Below are 15,119 nucleotides of genomic sequence, written 5' to 3'. Positions count from 1 at the left end.
TCCAGAGACGTAAAACTTGTCACAGATGTAAAATTATTGAACAATTCATGTAGAAGGTTTACCATAAATTTGAAAATGCTTACTTGTTAATATTATTTCTCAATATAATAGCTCATATTCTGAGGATCCAATGTAATGGAATAATGTAATCTAAGCAATCCAATTTAAACTATTTCAACACAGAGCCATTAAAAATTATTTTGGTTAAATCCTCCTTCTCACCCTGTTCATGAAGCAGATGTAAAAGAAAGCAATAAGATTTTTAAGTACAAGAAAAACATTTTTTTTCTGTAGATCTACCTTATGACAGAGACATAGTCAAGGATTCTATTTCTTATACCAATAATTTGGGACCATAGGAGGCAAATGGAAATTGCTTGAGTTAATCTGAAAAAATGGGTATTAAAAAGAAAATGTGGGGATATTTAAACAACAGGATTTTTTTTCACTGTCTAAGGGTGCATTTCTTCTTCAGCATAATTGTTTTTTTTAACCATAAACTCTGTTATGTTTCAATGGTGAAAGGATAATGAAGAAATAAAAATGATGTGGATAATCCATATACTGAATAGTCACGTCAAAAATAATTGGTTACTGTATAGGAAAAATTACTGACAAAGATTCTGAGTAATTCAGGATTGATAATAAAGCAAAAAAGAAGCAACCAAGTTGGTTGACCATTCTTACCTGCCATCCCAGATCCCGGAAACTCACGTAGAGTTCATGCTTCTTACAGGCTTGTTTTTGTTCACTTGTGTTATAGTCTGAAGATAAAAATCAGATTTTCAACAAACGGCAGTCTATCAGGTTTACTAATATTTCTTTTGTGAGTTCACTGATAAAATCAAAAGGAGGCTGTATTTAAAGTTGTGAAACATGAGTTTGAATCTCAAAGTGAAAGCCACTTACTAGCCACGTGAACTTCAAGCAAGTCACTAGCCTTGAATGTTTTCTTCTGTAAAATGCAGACAACACCATGTACCTTGAGAAGTTCTAATGAGGATCAGGTTGTATCCTTTGTGTTGTGATGGTGAACAGCCTGATACCTGGCACTCAATGAATGCTGTTTCATTAATTCACTCAAACTACAGTGGTGCTTACTATATTCGTGTATATTAAATATTCAAACAACACTTTTTTTATTCTTCCATGAGACAGACACTGGGAGCCAACCAACTGGGATGCTACAGAGTTGATTTTATCTTAATAAATATCTCAAACTCAGGATACCCAAAGTGGAGCTTCTGACTGCCTCCCCCCTCACCCCCAAACTAGTTCTACCTATAGAGGACTGATAACAACTTCTCAGGCAAAACAAACAAACACAAAAACTGGAGTCAACACATACTTGTTTTATTTCTCACTCCACATCCAATCTGTTAGGAAATCCTTACACATTTCACCTTCAAATACAGCCAAAATTCACCCACCCTCACCACCTCCATGATGGGTTCTGGTCAAAACCAGCACCATCTCTCTCCTGAATTACTGCCACATCCTCCCTGCTATTCCTCCTGCTCTGCCCTGCCCCAACCCACCCCCATATGAAAGTAGCCAAGAGTCAGCTCAATTATGTCACACTCCAGCAAAATGTTCCACCTCGGGTCCCATATCAGGCCATGACGTTTCCTTGTTGTTTTGAGCACAGGTCCACCTTCTCCCACCTTAGGGTCTTCACTCTCACCCCACCCCCCTTCCCTGCAATGCTCTTCCCCTTGATATCTACTTATCTAAGTCTCAGAGCTTCTTCAGTTCTTTGCTTAAGCATCATCTTGTCAACAAGGCCTTCACTGACTACCCTATTTCAGATCCCAACTCCCACTCCATTATCTCTCTCCGTCCTTGCTCTGATTTTTTTTTTATCCATTTTGCTGATCATCTCTTAATATGCTACGCCATTTACTTATTTATCATGTACTTTGGTTCTTGCCTGTTTCCTCCCTCTAGAATGTCAGCTCCCCAAGGGTAAAAATCTTGTTTGGTCCCATTTGATGCTCTGATATACCTCAAATCTCAGGAACAGGGCCTGGCACACAGTAAGTACTCAATAAATATTTGAGGAATCGAAGAATGAATTCCTCAGAATATTCCAGAAATGACTTGTAGCAAAGAAAATACATGATTTCCAGGACTTATTTCGGAATATAATCTGAAAAACCCATAACCTTTGATAACTGATTAAAGGAATTAAGAATAGAGAATCCCCAATCACATCTGGAATAAAGTAAAACACTGCAGAAACACAGAACACCACAGAAAATCTCTCTATATTATTGTCTCTGGGGTTTATTCATAATTTATATAAATAATATTCAAAAAGCTAACCCATTTTAATTATTTCTAACATAAAAAAATGAAAGAGGAAAAAATTTAGGGTGATGGCATCCACAAAATAATTTATTTTCAAAGAAGACAGTTAATGTTTTCATCTAGGAATAAATGCTACTTTCACTCTGACAGTTGTCTCTGGTAAATCAGTGTAGCAGTTCACTATGAAGAGCAGCCTGTCTTAAGGTGTCACCTTCCAGTCTAATTATCCTCAACCTCTAAGAAAATGTAGACACATCAAAGATCCAAGGGGCCTGTCTTAACGGGCCCTGTCATCTGCCTTTCACAGTGACTTCAACTAATTATTTATTTAATGTGAGTCTAGAAAACAAGATGATGATTAAATTTGAACACAGGGACTCTTTTACTTCTAGATCAGAGTTATTCCTGTGTGCAATTACCTTCATTAAAACAAATTAAATATATATATAATGACAGAATAGAGAAAAGGGAATTTATTTGAAACTTAGTATTCTTCTTCTTTGGGTAAACTTTTCTCTTAATTGAAATAGCAAAAGGAGTTAAGTTTGTCCAGGTAATAAACAAGGGTACTGTAATAATAAGTATAATACCATGAAATGTGAACCCTGCATCATTTTTAGGGAAAAGGAATAACTAATTCTGGTATTAGTTTGACTGCATAAACTTCTTGATATTTAGAATTTTTTTAAAACTAAAGTCAGCCATGCATTAGACCAGGGACCAACAAACGTTTTCTCGAAAATGACAGATAGTATATATTTCAGGCTACAAGGTCCCCCCTCTCAGTGACTCAACTCTGCCCCAGTAGCATGAAAGCAGCCATAGATAGTATATGAATGGATGGATACGGCTATATTCCAATAAAGTTTTGCTTATGGATCCTAAAATTTCAATTTTATATAATTTCTGAGTGAAACAAAGTATTATTCTATTTCGAGCATTTTCCACACATCTAAAAATGTAAAAACCATTGTTAGCAATTGGGCGGTACAAAAACAGGTGATGGCTGGATTTGACTCTTAGGCCTTACTTTGCCGAACCCTGCATCAGACAATCATGGGAATATTTATTCATTTATCCTTGTCTTAATGAAAGGCATGGAATGTGAATAAAGACCTTATAGCCAATAACACGTTCAAGTATATCTGAAAAGCCATAAACCATGTGTAAGGTTATTTGAATTCCATGTTTATAAAAAAAGAAAGACAGTCAAACTCAGAAGTCAAAATAGATCTGTTCCATCTATGCAGCTTTTCATGCAGGCTCAGTGATGTATATAATGTAACATCACATAAAGGTAACGAGCAATAAATTTATAACAGAATCTCGTTCCAAGAGTCTGATTTCATAGAGCATTAGGACCATATGCTTAGTCTGTCAGAAATAAAAATGAATAGATACTGAGTAAATGTTGTACCCAAACCAGCAAAGTCTGCAGTTAGGTTTACTAAATGGTTGGCAGAATAACCTGTGGGAGGAAAGGCAAAGAAATTAGATTTATATCTTTAAAAACTAGTGATTGGCAGCCCTTCAAATATGAAAATGAGATGGACATGATGCTGCTGTTGACAAGCCTGCGTAGAAATGAAGAGTCACACCAGAAACTACTAAACATTCTGGAGATACAGCCAATACTAGAAAATCATGCTAGCATTCCTCAACCACAAGGCAGGTATCGCAGACACATATTTCCCTCTGAATGGTAATAATATTGGGAAACCAGTTCCAAAATATTGAAAATATTGTTAAATACTTTATGCCAGTTTGTTTATGATCAATTTCTGGAAACAATGCAAATTCATTTATATTTTTACAAGCTATATTTTTTTCTTCCAGTTTTATTGAGACGTAATTGACATACAGCACCATACAACTTTAAGGTGTACAGCATAATGGTTTGACTCACATACATCATGAAATGATGATCACAGTAAGTTTAGTGAGCAGCCATCATCTCACACAGATACAAGATCAAAGAAATAGAAAATTGTTTTCCTTGTGATGAGAACGCTTAGGATTTACTCGCCTATCAACCTCCGTATATAACGTACAGTAGTGTTAATCATATTCATCATGCTGTACATTACATCCCTAGGACTTATTATCTTATAAATGGGAGCTTGTACTTTTTGATTGCCTTCATCCAGTTCCCCCTCATCCCCCAATAATGCAAATTTAATCTTTGTCTTAGTTTGATTTTTCTTAATTTTTGATTATTTTGTCATAGAAAAAAATTAAATACATGATTTAAAAAAATCCTGAGGGCTTCCCTGGTGGCACAGTAGTTGAGAGTCCGCCTGCCGATGCAGGGGACACGGGTTCGTGCCCCGGTCCAGGAAGATCCCACATGCCGCGGAGCGGCTAGGCCCGTGAGCCATGGCCGCTGAGCCTGCACATCCGGAGCCTGTGCCCCGCAACGGGAGAGGCCACAGCAGTGAGAGGCCCGCATACCGCAAAAAACAAAACAACAACAACAAAAAAAAAAAAACAAGAAAAAAACAAAAAAAATCCTGAGATCTAAATAGGGTTAGGGCTTCAATGGTCTGTCCAGTAGTCCCTGAAGAAACAACCAAATAAAGAAACACATGCTAACCTAGCTATGAAGGGCACAAAAGAAATAAGTCCAAAAAACTCCATATACCAGTATGGGTTTCTTTTTTCTTTAAAATCTAGTATTAGTGTCTTTAAGGAATAAAATGTAGGTGAATCTGTAAAAGAGAAGGAAAAAATCCAAAATAGAATTTGACATTTAAATACATCAACAGCTTAAGCCAAATATGATGAGATACTGTGTTTCAAAGCAAAAGAGGAGATGTCAACATTCTCTTACTTAATTCCTAGAGGGAGATAATGGACGGAAGTCAGCACCCACAGCTTCAGGATGTTCATTAATTCATAGAAAATGAAAATGATAAATGAATGAAGGTATCAGAGGTAAAATAGCAGGAATGGTGCTACCATAGACTGTTCAATAATGTAAATTTTGATATGGCCTTGGGAGTAGAGAAATTCATGATAAACCCCAAACAAATAGCAATCCCCCCCCCCAAAGATGAGGGATTTCAAATGCCACTGCTACCCTCACTTAATCTCCATCTCCCACATCCAGTGAATGACTCACCGAAATTTATGTATGACCCATTAGGAATTACTGTTATTTATTTATGTAGGGATAATTGTGTTTGTCTATGTATGAATGTGTGACACAGAACAGACACCACAACATAATAACTGTCTGGTGTGTTTGCTTAACTCTGCTTAGCAAAGTCTCTCTGTGGATGATGCAACAAACATTCTTACCTTAGAGCTCATTGACATAAAAACCCATCCACAAATGTGAGTCTCCAAATGCCAACCAGACATCTATGTGTGAAAGTTTCCCAGAGGCCTCCGACTCACTATTTTTGTTTCTGACCTCATACTCCTTCCATTCCTTCTACTTGGTTAACAGGTTCAACAGTCATCTAGTGACCCAAGACAGAAAATTGAGTACATTTCTCGATTTTCTTTCTTTTTCCCTCCTACCCTGCATTAAATCCATCCCCAACCCCCTTTAACTAACCCACCTCTAGCCTAGTTATCCTAGCAGAAGCCCTTTGCACTCTTGGTCACTTCACACTCCCCCAACATCCTCTCTGGGAATTTGGTCCTAGGAAAACCCTTCACCCCTGTCTCTTCCTTTCTCTCTGACTTAAGTCTTTTGCCTAGTTCATGGAATTCCTTTTTCTCCTTTGTCTATAATAAAGTGCTGATGTTCCCACTAGGGGCTCCATCCTTGACATTTTTCTCTTACCCTGGTTTCCATGGCAGTGTCAAGTCCTGTGCTTCATCTAACCATTGGGGCTCATAGCTGCATCTTTTTCCTACACCTTCCACTTATTCTTGACACGCCCATTTCCGGAGTGCTGTTGGCTCCATTCCAGATATTTTGGTTTCTACTTCATCTCTCTCCAATCTATAATCTTCACTGCTTGGGGTATGGGACTAGACTTTTAATCATATTTTGACATTCAGTTTTACCCCTTGGCATCCCATCCATCATTTTGATGCCAAATTGAACTTTTTAAAATGTGTTTCTGATTGTGACACTCCTTTTTTTCCAACTGCCTGCACAGAAGCATCATAGTTCCTGACCATCACACACCTACGCTTTATGACTTGGTCCCTGCATGACTTTCTAGATGACATCATGCTGCTCTCGTACAAGAATACCTGCACACCCGGCAGTTGGACACTGGTACGTGGTTCTATAACTGTGCACATAAGTCTGAAATAGCTTCACCCACCCCTCCATTTCTGGAAAATGTCTATTCTTTCTCATATGAGTCGCGCTCTATCCTTACTTCTCCCACACTACCCTGTACCTACTCTAGTGGAATTATCTCCCGATTAGTACTAGCGGTCATGTCTTTCCCATTGTCTGTGGGAGCGCTTTTTAAGAAGCAAAATTCTTATGCTACCCATCTTTCATGAGCATATAGTTAATACTGTGCTTGTCACATTGTGGGTGCTTATTTAACACTGAATAAATATTTTACAATGAACCATGCCCAGATAAATTATCTCTCTAGAATTCTCTCTAGATAGAAATTTGACAAGTGACCAGGGGTATGGGTACTGATTAGAGAAAGAGGATTTCTAGTCTTCTCTGATGTAAAAGTCTGAACTCTTTAGGTACCAGGTCTGAAAAACCAAACCTTAATTTGACAAGAAATAATGATAATGCCTAAACCTGAATGAGTACGTACCGCTGTTCTCTGTTCTTTACACATATTAAATAACTCATTTAATCCTCACAATTCATGTAATTTTACCTTATGAGGCAGGTATTATTAGCATTCTCACTTCACAGATGAAGAAACAGACACAGAGAAACGTGACGTGTCTCCAAGATTATACAATAAGGAAGTAGTGGATAGGGTTAAATGACAGAATGATAGATAGATAAATGTACAGATGGATAGATAGGTGAAAAAATCTATCAAACTAGATCTAGGAACCAAAACAATTGTCGTCTGAGAAGGGATTTTCAAAATTTTGCATATTCAGGGCACAGATACCAGCTTTTAGTGTTAATTACTGGAAAAAACTTGTAGATTAAAACCATTCTCACATGTGCAGCTTTGCAGGATTTTCACTGCAGCATTGATTTTGAAAGCTCCAATTTAAAAACAACCAAAATTTCTTTTTAAGAGTGATGTGATTAAATAAACTCTGATACGAGCATTATTGAATATATTGTAGCAGTTTAAAAAAATGAAGTCACTACTTTGAAGATGGCTAAAATATGTTGTTTAAAAACACATAAGACCAACTATATGACGGTAAGAGTGAACCCTAAGGTAAATTATAGACTTTGGGTGATTGCAATGTGTCAGTGTAGGTTCATCTTTGGAAAGAAACTCACCATCCTGGTGAGTGATGCTGATAATAGGGGAAGTATGCATGTGTGGGGGTAGGGAGTACATGGGAAATCTCTGTACCTTCCTCTCAATCTTCTTGTGAACATAAAACTGCTCTTAAGAAGTATGTAAAGGGGCTTCCCTGGTGGTGCAGTGGTTGAGAGTCCGCCTGCCAATGCAGGGGACACGGGTTTGTGCCCCGGTCCGGGAAGATCCCACATGACGCGGAGCGGCTGGGCCCGTGAGCCATGGCTGCTGAGCCTGAGCATCCAGAGCCTGTGCTCTGCAACGGGAGAGGCCACAACAGTGAGAGACCTGTGTACCACACACACAAAAAAAAAAAGTATGTAAAAATAGGAATCCTCCTGCACTGTTGGTGGGAATGTAAATTGGTGCAGCCACTATGGAGAACAGTATGGAGGGTCCTTAAAAATCTGAAAATAGAACTACCATATGATCCAGCAATCCCACTCCTCAGCATATATGCAGAGAAAAGTAATTTGACAAGATACATGCACCCCTATGTTAATAGCAGCACAGTTTACAATAGCCAAGACATGGAAGCAACCTAAATGTCCATCGACAGATGAATGGATAAAAAAGATGTGGTAAATATATACAATGGAATATTACTCAGCCATAAAAACGAGATAATGCCATTTGCAGCAAGATGGATGGACCTTCAGATTATCATACTAAATGAAGTAAGTCAGATAGAGAAAGACAAATATTATGTGATATCATTTATATGTGGAATCTAATAAAAATGATACAATTTATGTACAAAACAAAAATAGACTCACAGATGTAGAAAACAAACTTACAGTTACCAAAGAGGATGAGGGGAGGAGAGATAAATTAGGAGTTTGAGATTACAATATACACACTACTATATATAAAATAGATAAACAATAAGGATGTACTGTATAGCACAGGTAACTATATTCAATATCTTGTTATAACCTATAGTGGAAAAGAATCTGAAAAAGAATAAATGTGTGTGTGTGTGTGTGTGTGTGTGTATATATATATATATATATATACATATATATATATATACACACACACACACACACACACACATAACACATAACAAAATATATTCTCCAAAAGTGATGTATATACAGAGGAAAAGATTTGGAAGTACATGTATCATGTTGATATCAGTGTATCAGTATAACCTATCTCAAAAGAATTAGGTGTAGGTGATCAGAGGAGAACTTTAGCTTTATTGAAGATTTGATTATTTTTAAATAATGAAAATGTATATTAATTATATAATATAAAACTGTCTAAACAAATAATCCCAATTAATTGTTCCTTCTGGTTTCAATATTTTTGTCCAAGAGACATGATTTTACACTGTATCTATTAGGCAAGAGATAGTGCCTGTCAAAGAGTTGGGAGTTGCAGAATGTCCCCTTTTCATTTATTTATTTATTTATTTATTTATTTATTTATTTATTTATTGGCCGCATCATGCACGCAGCATGAGGGATCCTAGTCTCGCAACCAGGGATCAAACCCTTGCCCCTGCAGTGGAAGCACGGAGTCTTAACCACTGGACCACCAGGGAAGCCCCAGAGTGTCCCCATTTTAATGCCTCTTTGAAAGACTTATCTTAAGAAATCACCATGGTTCCAGGCAGGGCACCAATGATTGGATTCACCTTCAAAGGCCCCTAGTACCAAACTTGCAATAAGCACCTTTTCAAGCAGTTCTGCAGTGAACCAGGACTTGCCATGTGCCCTGTAAACTCTTAATGTTCAATTTTTTTCAGCACTGATATAGTGCTTAAAACAGCATCTTGCTTTTGGTAGGTTCTTTAAAATCTTATCAACTTGGTGTCTTTCCATCTTAAAGGGTGGCTCCCTTAACATTTAGCTATTGTCTACATTTTCTTTCCCCCAAACACAAGTTCAAATGAAAATCAACTGTGCTGGCTCATCGTGAAACAAGCAACATCCTTCACAAAGTGTCTGCTCAACTTTCTCGCCAAAAACCTGAAGAGGAACAAAGAGAGAGAGTTTCTGCAGAAAATCTGGGAGCAGTGGTTCTGTGCATAGGCAGCTGAAAAAGGAACTTAGTTTTTCCCATACAGACAACACGTTAAGGTCTTCAGCGTGTGTTTATGAAGTTGCTATTTTGTGTTAGACCCTGTTCTAGGCTCTCCACAAAGAAGAAAGAAGAAAGGAATGAGTTAAAGGCAGCAAGAATGACCTGGGTTCTCCTGCACTGTTGGAGACTTTTAACATTTGAGGATATGCTTTGGAAAAAAAAAATGCAACCAAGCAAACTTCTAATACGACTCTCTCCCTTCCTCCTCCTGGCCCCGTTCTTAGTTATGGGGTCTTCACACAGTATTTTATTGTAAAAGCCTAGTAGTATTACAGCATTTACTATTTATATTTGGATAATTTTAAAATTTCACTGGCATTTCAAGTCTCCTAAGTATCAAATTTTATGTTTATATTAAGCCCTGTCTTTCGGGCCAAATCCTATGAGGCTTTTTCCCGTCTACTTGATTACTAACTATTGAAAGGTTAAGTCTCATACACACAAACCAGCTACTTTCTTTCTTCTTATTATCAAAATACGAACATGTTCCAAAACCATCTACTGCATATTTCACAGAAATGGGTGCCAATGACACACTTTTTAAAAAGAAAATATTGGTCTATATTAGAATAATTTTGTACTCTAAATGGTGTTAAGAAACTGGTGAAAAGTTACATGATTTCTGTGCCATGTGTTTTATTCATCTCTAGTTATAGAAGCACATTTGTTACTTGTGGTCAGGAAGGGAAGATAAATAGAGTTCACCAATAGGGAGAAGGATTCGGATGATTTCAGTTGCTGGAACGCCTCTGCCAGAGTCATTATGAGCTCTAATAATACGTAGGCAACTTATCCTTTTTCCTTTGTAATTTCCTCAAAAATTATTTACTAGTCTATTCAAGATTTAACAAATCTTTTTCTTAATGCAGTCTGCTACATTAAATTAAAAACATTTCAACCCATTTCAGAACCATTCTACATGGAAAGAAAAATATACAACTTTGACAGGCTAGTATTTACAAGGAAGAAAAGGTCTTAGAAAGTTATTTTTCTCCATCTTTCATATTAAGCCATTACAATTTTTGCCAAACTAAATATCTTGTGAAGATTTTTATAAAATAGCCTTGTAATAAGGCACTAATATCACGTTTTACTTTCAAGTGAAAAAGACAGTTAAACTTACTTGATGGAAAATTATTTTAAAACATGGCTTTCTGTGTAGCATGTAATGAAGTATAATGCAATTCCATATAGAACTCTTCCCTCTGCTTCTGTTGCTAGATGCACAAAACAGACTTCTTTCTAACACGATTCTCCTGTACCCGCACTCTAGGAGGGTTCCAGTGAGCTCCACTTAGTATTTTTGTTGAGCGTCTCAGGTTCAAAAAAAATTCTATATATTCTTGTTTCATTTATGATCTTTTATAATCTTATCTATCACTCATTCATATTGGAGTAATAAAAAATTACAATATGACTTGTCAATTTCTAGCAACTGGGGAAAAAATGAAGATTTTTTCAGGAATAGTGAAAAACACTGTCTAAATGTGTCTTTTTGGAAGAACAAAACATTCTAATTTTCTGAAATACCCTATGCAGAGGTCATATCTGTTTTGTTCACCAGCTCATTCACTGTGCCTCACAAGTACACTGCATATGGTGGCCATCAACATAGAAGAATACACATTTTACAAATGAACAAACAGGCCATACTAAGTTGGAATGTTCTAGGGCAAGGTTTCCCCTTCAAATGGGTTTATTTTTCATAGTTAAGACAATTTCTAGGAATAAAATAGCCATCGTTTTCATCTAAGAACAGCTTATGAAAATTTATTGTAGCCAGGACTAAACAAGGTACTTAATGGTGTAAATTATATTATTAAATTACTTCAGATTTTCTCAGATGAGTTCATATCAACTGTACTTTTATCTCCCTTTCTATCAATTAATAGATTAAATTGCAAGCACAGTGGGATCAATTGTGCATTTGTAACATTTTGTTTGACTTCACATATGCAGGTATGTGTACACACACACTCAAAGCAAATTATCTAGATAACAGCACTCCAAATAATTAATGGAAATATTAAAATTATTTCAGTTACCATACAATCTTCCCTGCTTCTCTTGTCATAAAAAATTTAAACTTCATGATTCACATGTACTGTTTTAAGTACCAAAGTAATCTTTTTATTTTGAATATACTTGGTTACCCATCCATATTTGAGAGGCCCTGGAAAGGTCAGCTCACAAGTTGTGGAGTTCAGTTTTGGTTAGCCTTTGTCGATGTAGGCATTCCATAATTTTATTACTGCCAGTTTGATTTTAATTTGAACTGCATCTTTCAACATATGAAGGCAAGTCCTACTTACAGTATTTTAAAATGAATTACTGAATGATTTGCTGATGAAACATTTGGGGGATGCAAGAAACATCGTTGGATGATTTAATAGACCAAATGAAGGTATATCCAGAGGGTATATTTATTGTGGCTACTTGATTTGCAACATATGACCCCACCACATTCTGTGCAGAACTGCTGCTCTGGTTTTTGCTTACCTCCAACACTGGACATTCTGGAGGAATCCTGATGAGAGCCGGATTTATTGCGGTTTTGATTTTTCCGTTTGTTGGCTGCTCTCACAGATCGGAGAAGTACCTCACTAGCCTTGAAAAAGGCCACCATGAATGGTTGTTTTGACTGAGGCCCGTGTCTTCCCACGAGACCAGCCGACTTCACATTGATGCTGTGTCCTAGAACAGAAGGAAGGAGCACTGGGTTTATGAAGAAGAAATGAAGTTTACCTGATGGGAATGAACTCAGAGGGTACTTGGGAAAGGGGAGACGTTTTAAAACACTATCAGAATGTTTTCTTTGCAGGCCAAAGATTCTTATATACATGGAAAGTTTACTATTACAGACAATTATCCATGCTTGGTTTTCCATTTTGTATCCCTCTTTGGCCACAGAACACCCTCAGGCCTTCACTGATGGTCCCTTCTCAGACCTAGAAGTTGGCAATGTTCTAAATGGAAAGGCTTGACACCCATTAGCCTGGAAATGTCCATGTTAAACAGCAATTTCAAAAAATTATCTACAGGCGCTTCTACATTAGGTGCCCTATAATTTTCCTCCATGTGATAAAATCTGAATGGCTGGCTGGGTGTTTCTATTTTCACCAGCTTCTTTGGAGACTTTCCAGTGTTAATTAGTGTTGATAGCCTCCCCCCTCACCTCTGGCCTGTGCCCAGCGATCTTTACAAAGCTGTGGTCTACTTAAAGCTCTTCAAAGATCCTTCCAGAACCCCTGCTGGGATGGAGATTTGCTGTAAGCTCCAGGTCTTTCTCCATGTAAAGGATTTTGAAACAAACATGAAAATTATGGAATCCCTCCCCTTCCGAACTTGGACATGCCCAAATCATGTTTACTGAAAGGATTTCAGAAGATGCAAAACAAGCCTGGAGATGCTCAGGAAAGAAAAAAAAATTCCAGGTGAGCTTGGAGACTCACCTTGGTCTCTAAACCAGCCTGTGTCCCAGGCCCTTTTGAGCCCTTGGAGTGGTTGTTTATCAGAAAAGGAGTGCACCTAGGGCCTGGGCAGGAATGGGTGAAGAGTGTCCTAGAGACTAGAAGTAGATGTTGATAAAGTATTTCTCCTTCTGGGATAGTAATAATAATTCTTAGCATTATAAATGATAAGTATTATCATTGTAAAAAGACGTGTTTGGAGCACTTGCTGTGTACTCTAGGCATTTTTCTAAGTGTTTTCCATGCATTAATTAAGGTGATTCCACAAATACCTTAGGAGTTAGGTATTACTCTTTCCCCCTTTTTACAATTCACTCTTGCTATGGTCTTCTCATTTAAAATAATTACCACAGAAAATTATATATATGTATATATGTGTGTGTATATATAAAGAAAACTATTAGTTGATATAGAATTCAATGAAAATCACCCAGAGAGGACGAACTGTTTAACCTTAAGTTGTACCTTTAGGTGAGAATTACTCAAAAGTCATGCAAAAAAAAAAAAAAAATTCTACTCCAGAATACAGAGTTACCAATACAGAAGTTACCAATCTTTTCAGAGTAATATATCATGTGGTTTCAAATACGTGTGTGATTGGCCCTGCCTTGCACCCGGAAAGATGTGCCGGTTTTCTAAAAATATTTATTCAGTCACGACTGTGGAGTAGCCTCAGTCCATTCTAAGACCAGACCCACCTTGGAAGAAAAAGGAACAGGTCCCTAAAATCAATGGCATTTTAGCAAATAAACTCTTGCTCTTAACACAGTTTATTTTGGCAGCATAAACACTTCTGTGTATACTTGTATTGTGCAGGCACCCTCTACCATCAGAAAATGAGACTGTGTTATGTGAGTCTGTGCAGCTGTAGGGAGGAACACAGAGGTCCTTTAAATGTGGAGATATTGGTTTAAAAAAATGCGCGTGTGTCAGTGCAGGCAGCATCCATCAGCGTCCTCAACAATTGCTCATTGGGAAAACTTGTTGCTTTCTTACAAATATGAAAACGGCCACCGGCTTCCCAAATGCCACTTCACTCTGTCCTAGCAGAGAAAGAACTTTCAAATAATCAGAGCAGTAAACCTTAAACAAATAAGCGCATGGGTTTCTCTTTTAAATGCAAACTTACAGTGGCTCCATGCCAGAGTCTATATTTCTTAGAAAAACTGTATCACTGGCATAAATGAAAGAGGCAGTTTGATTTGTGGTTGGAGTAGTTTCCATTCTACTTCCACTGTAACAAATGTATTAATTCAGCTCAGACTTCCTCCTTCTGGCAGCCTTTTTGCTGTAAAAAGAGAAATTAGAAGTTCCAGCCAAATACCATACCTTGAACTGACCCACCTCAATACATAAACACTTTTACAACATGTTTATTCAGGTGTAGCACTTGAAATTGGTTTAAGATGTTTCCAGTGACAGAGAGTGCAGCAAAAGAAAAAAAAAACGGAACTGAGAAACTTGACTGTGATGGAAGAGAATAACTGGTGATCTGTTCTTTAAATTTTTGATTTTTTTTTTCAGTCTTGGAGCACAACATAAAAAGTATTTGTTGAGCTTTGAGTTTGATGTTTTAATGAAGTGATAATTTAACAGGAACAAAATTTTTACTTGTATACATGGATGACTGCAGAAATCATTTTTAATATATGGTCTTTCTAATACTGAAATAGGTTGCCACACGATGGCCATGAATGGAATACAGAAAAATCAGTTTTCCATTCATTACAATACACACTGACCCTTTTCCAGTTAAATAAGCATTGAACCCAGAGTTCCAAGTTTCCTTGGGTTTGCAAGAGGATTCCTTTTGTTATTG

General features: G+C 37.2%; 1 protein-coding gene across 2 annotated transcripts in view; it reads right to left on the bottom strand.

Moving 5' to 3' along the window:
• The window catches only part of BMP5 (bone morphogenetic protein 5), a gene marked incomplete at both ends in the record, with an annotated part of 125,663 nt that overhangs the window by 5,310 nt on the left and 105,234 nt on the right, over nt 1-15,119 (bottom strand). For both annotated transcript variants that reach the window (XM_079712512.1, XM_079712513.1), the window contains 2 exons: nt 688-764; nt 12,330-12,524. In XM_079712512.1, the coding sequence (XP_079568638.1) occupies nt 688-764; nt 12,330-12,524 (272 nt within the window). The remainder of the gene's footprint in view (nt 1-687; nt 765-12,329; nt 12,525-15,119) is intronic.

The sequence above is a fragment of the Hyperoodon ampullatus genome (assembly GCF_949752795.1).
Source record: "Hyperoodon ampullatus genome assembly, chromosome: 10".
NCBI classification, from domain to species: domain Eukaryota; kingdom Metazoa; phylum Chordata; class Mammalia; order Artiodactyla; family Ziphiidae; genus Hyperoodon; species Hyperoodon ampullatus.
Note: the sequence above shows the minus strand (reverse complement) of the source record. Positions and strands in the feature narration are given on the sequence as shown.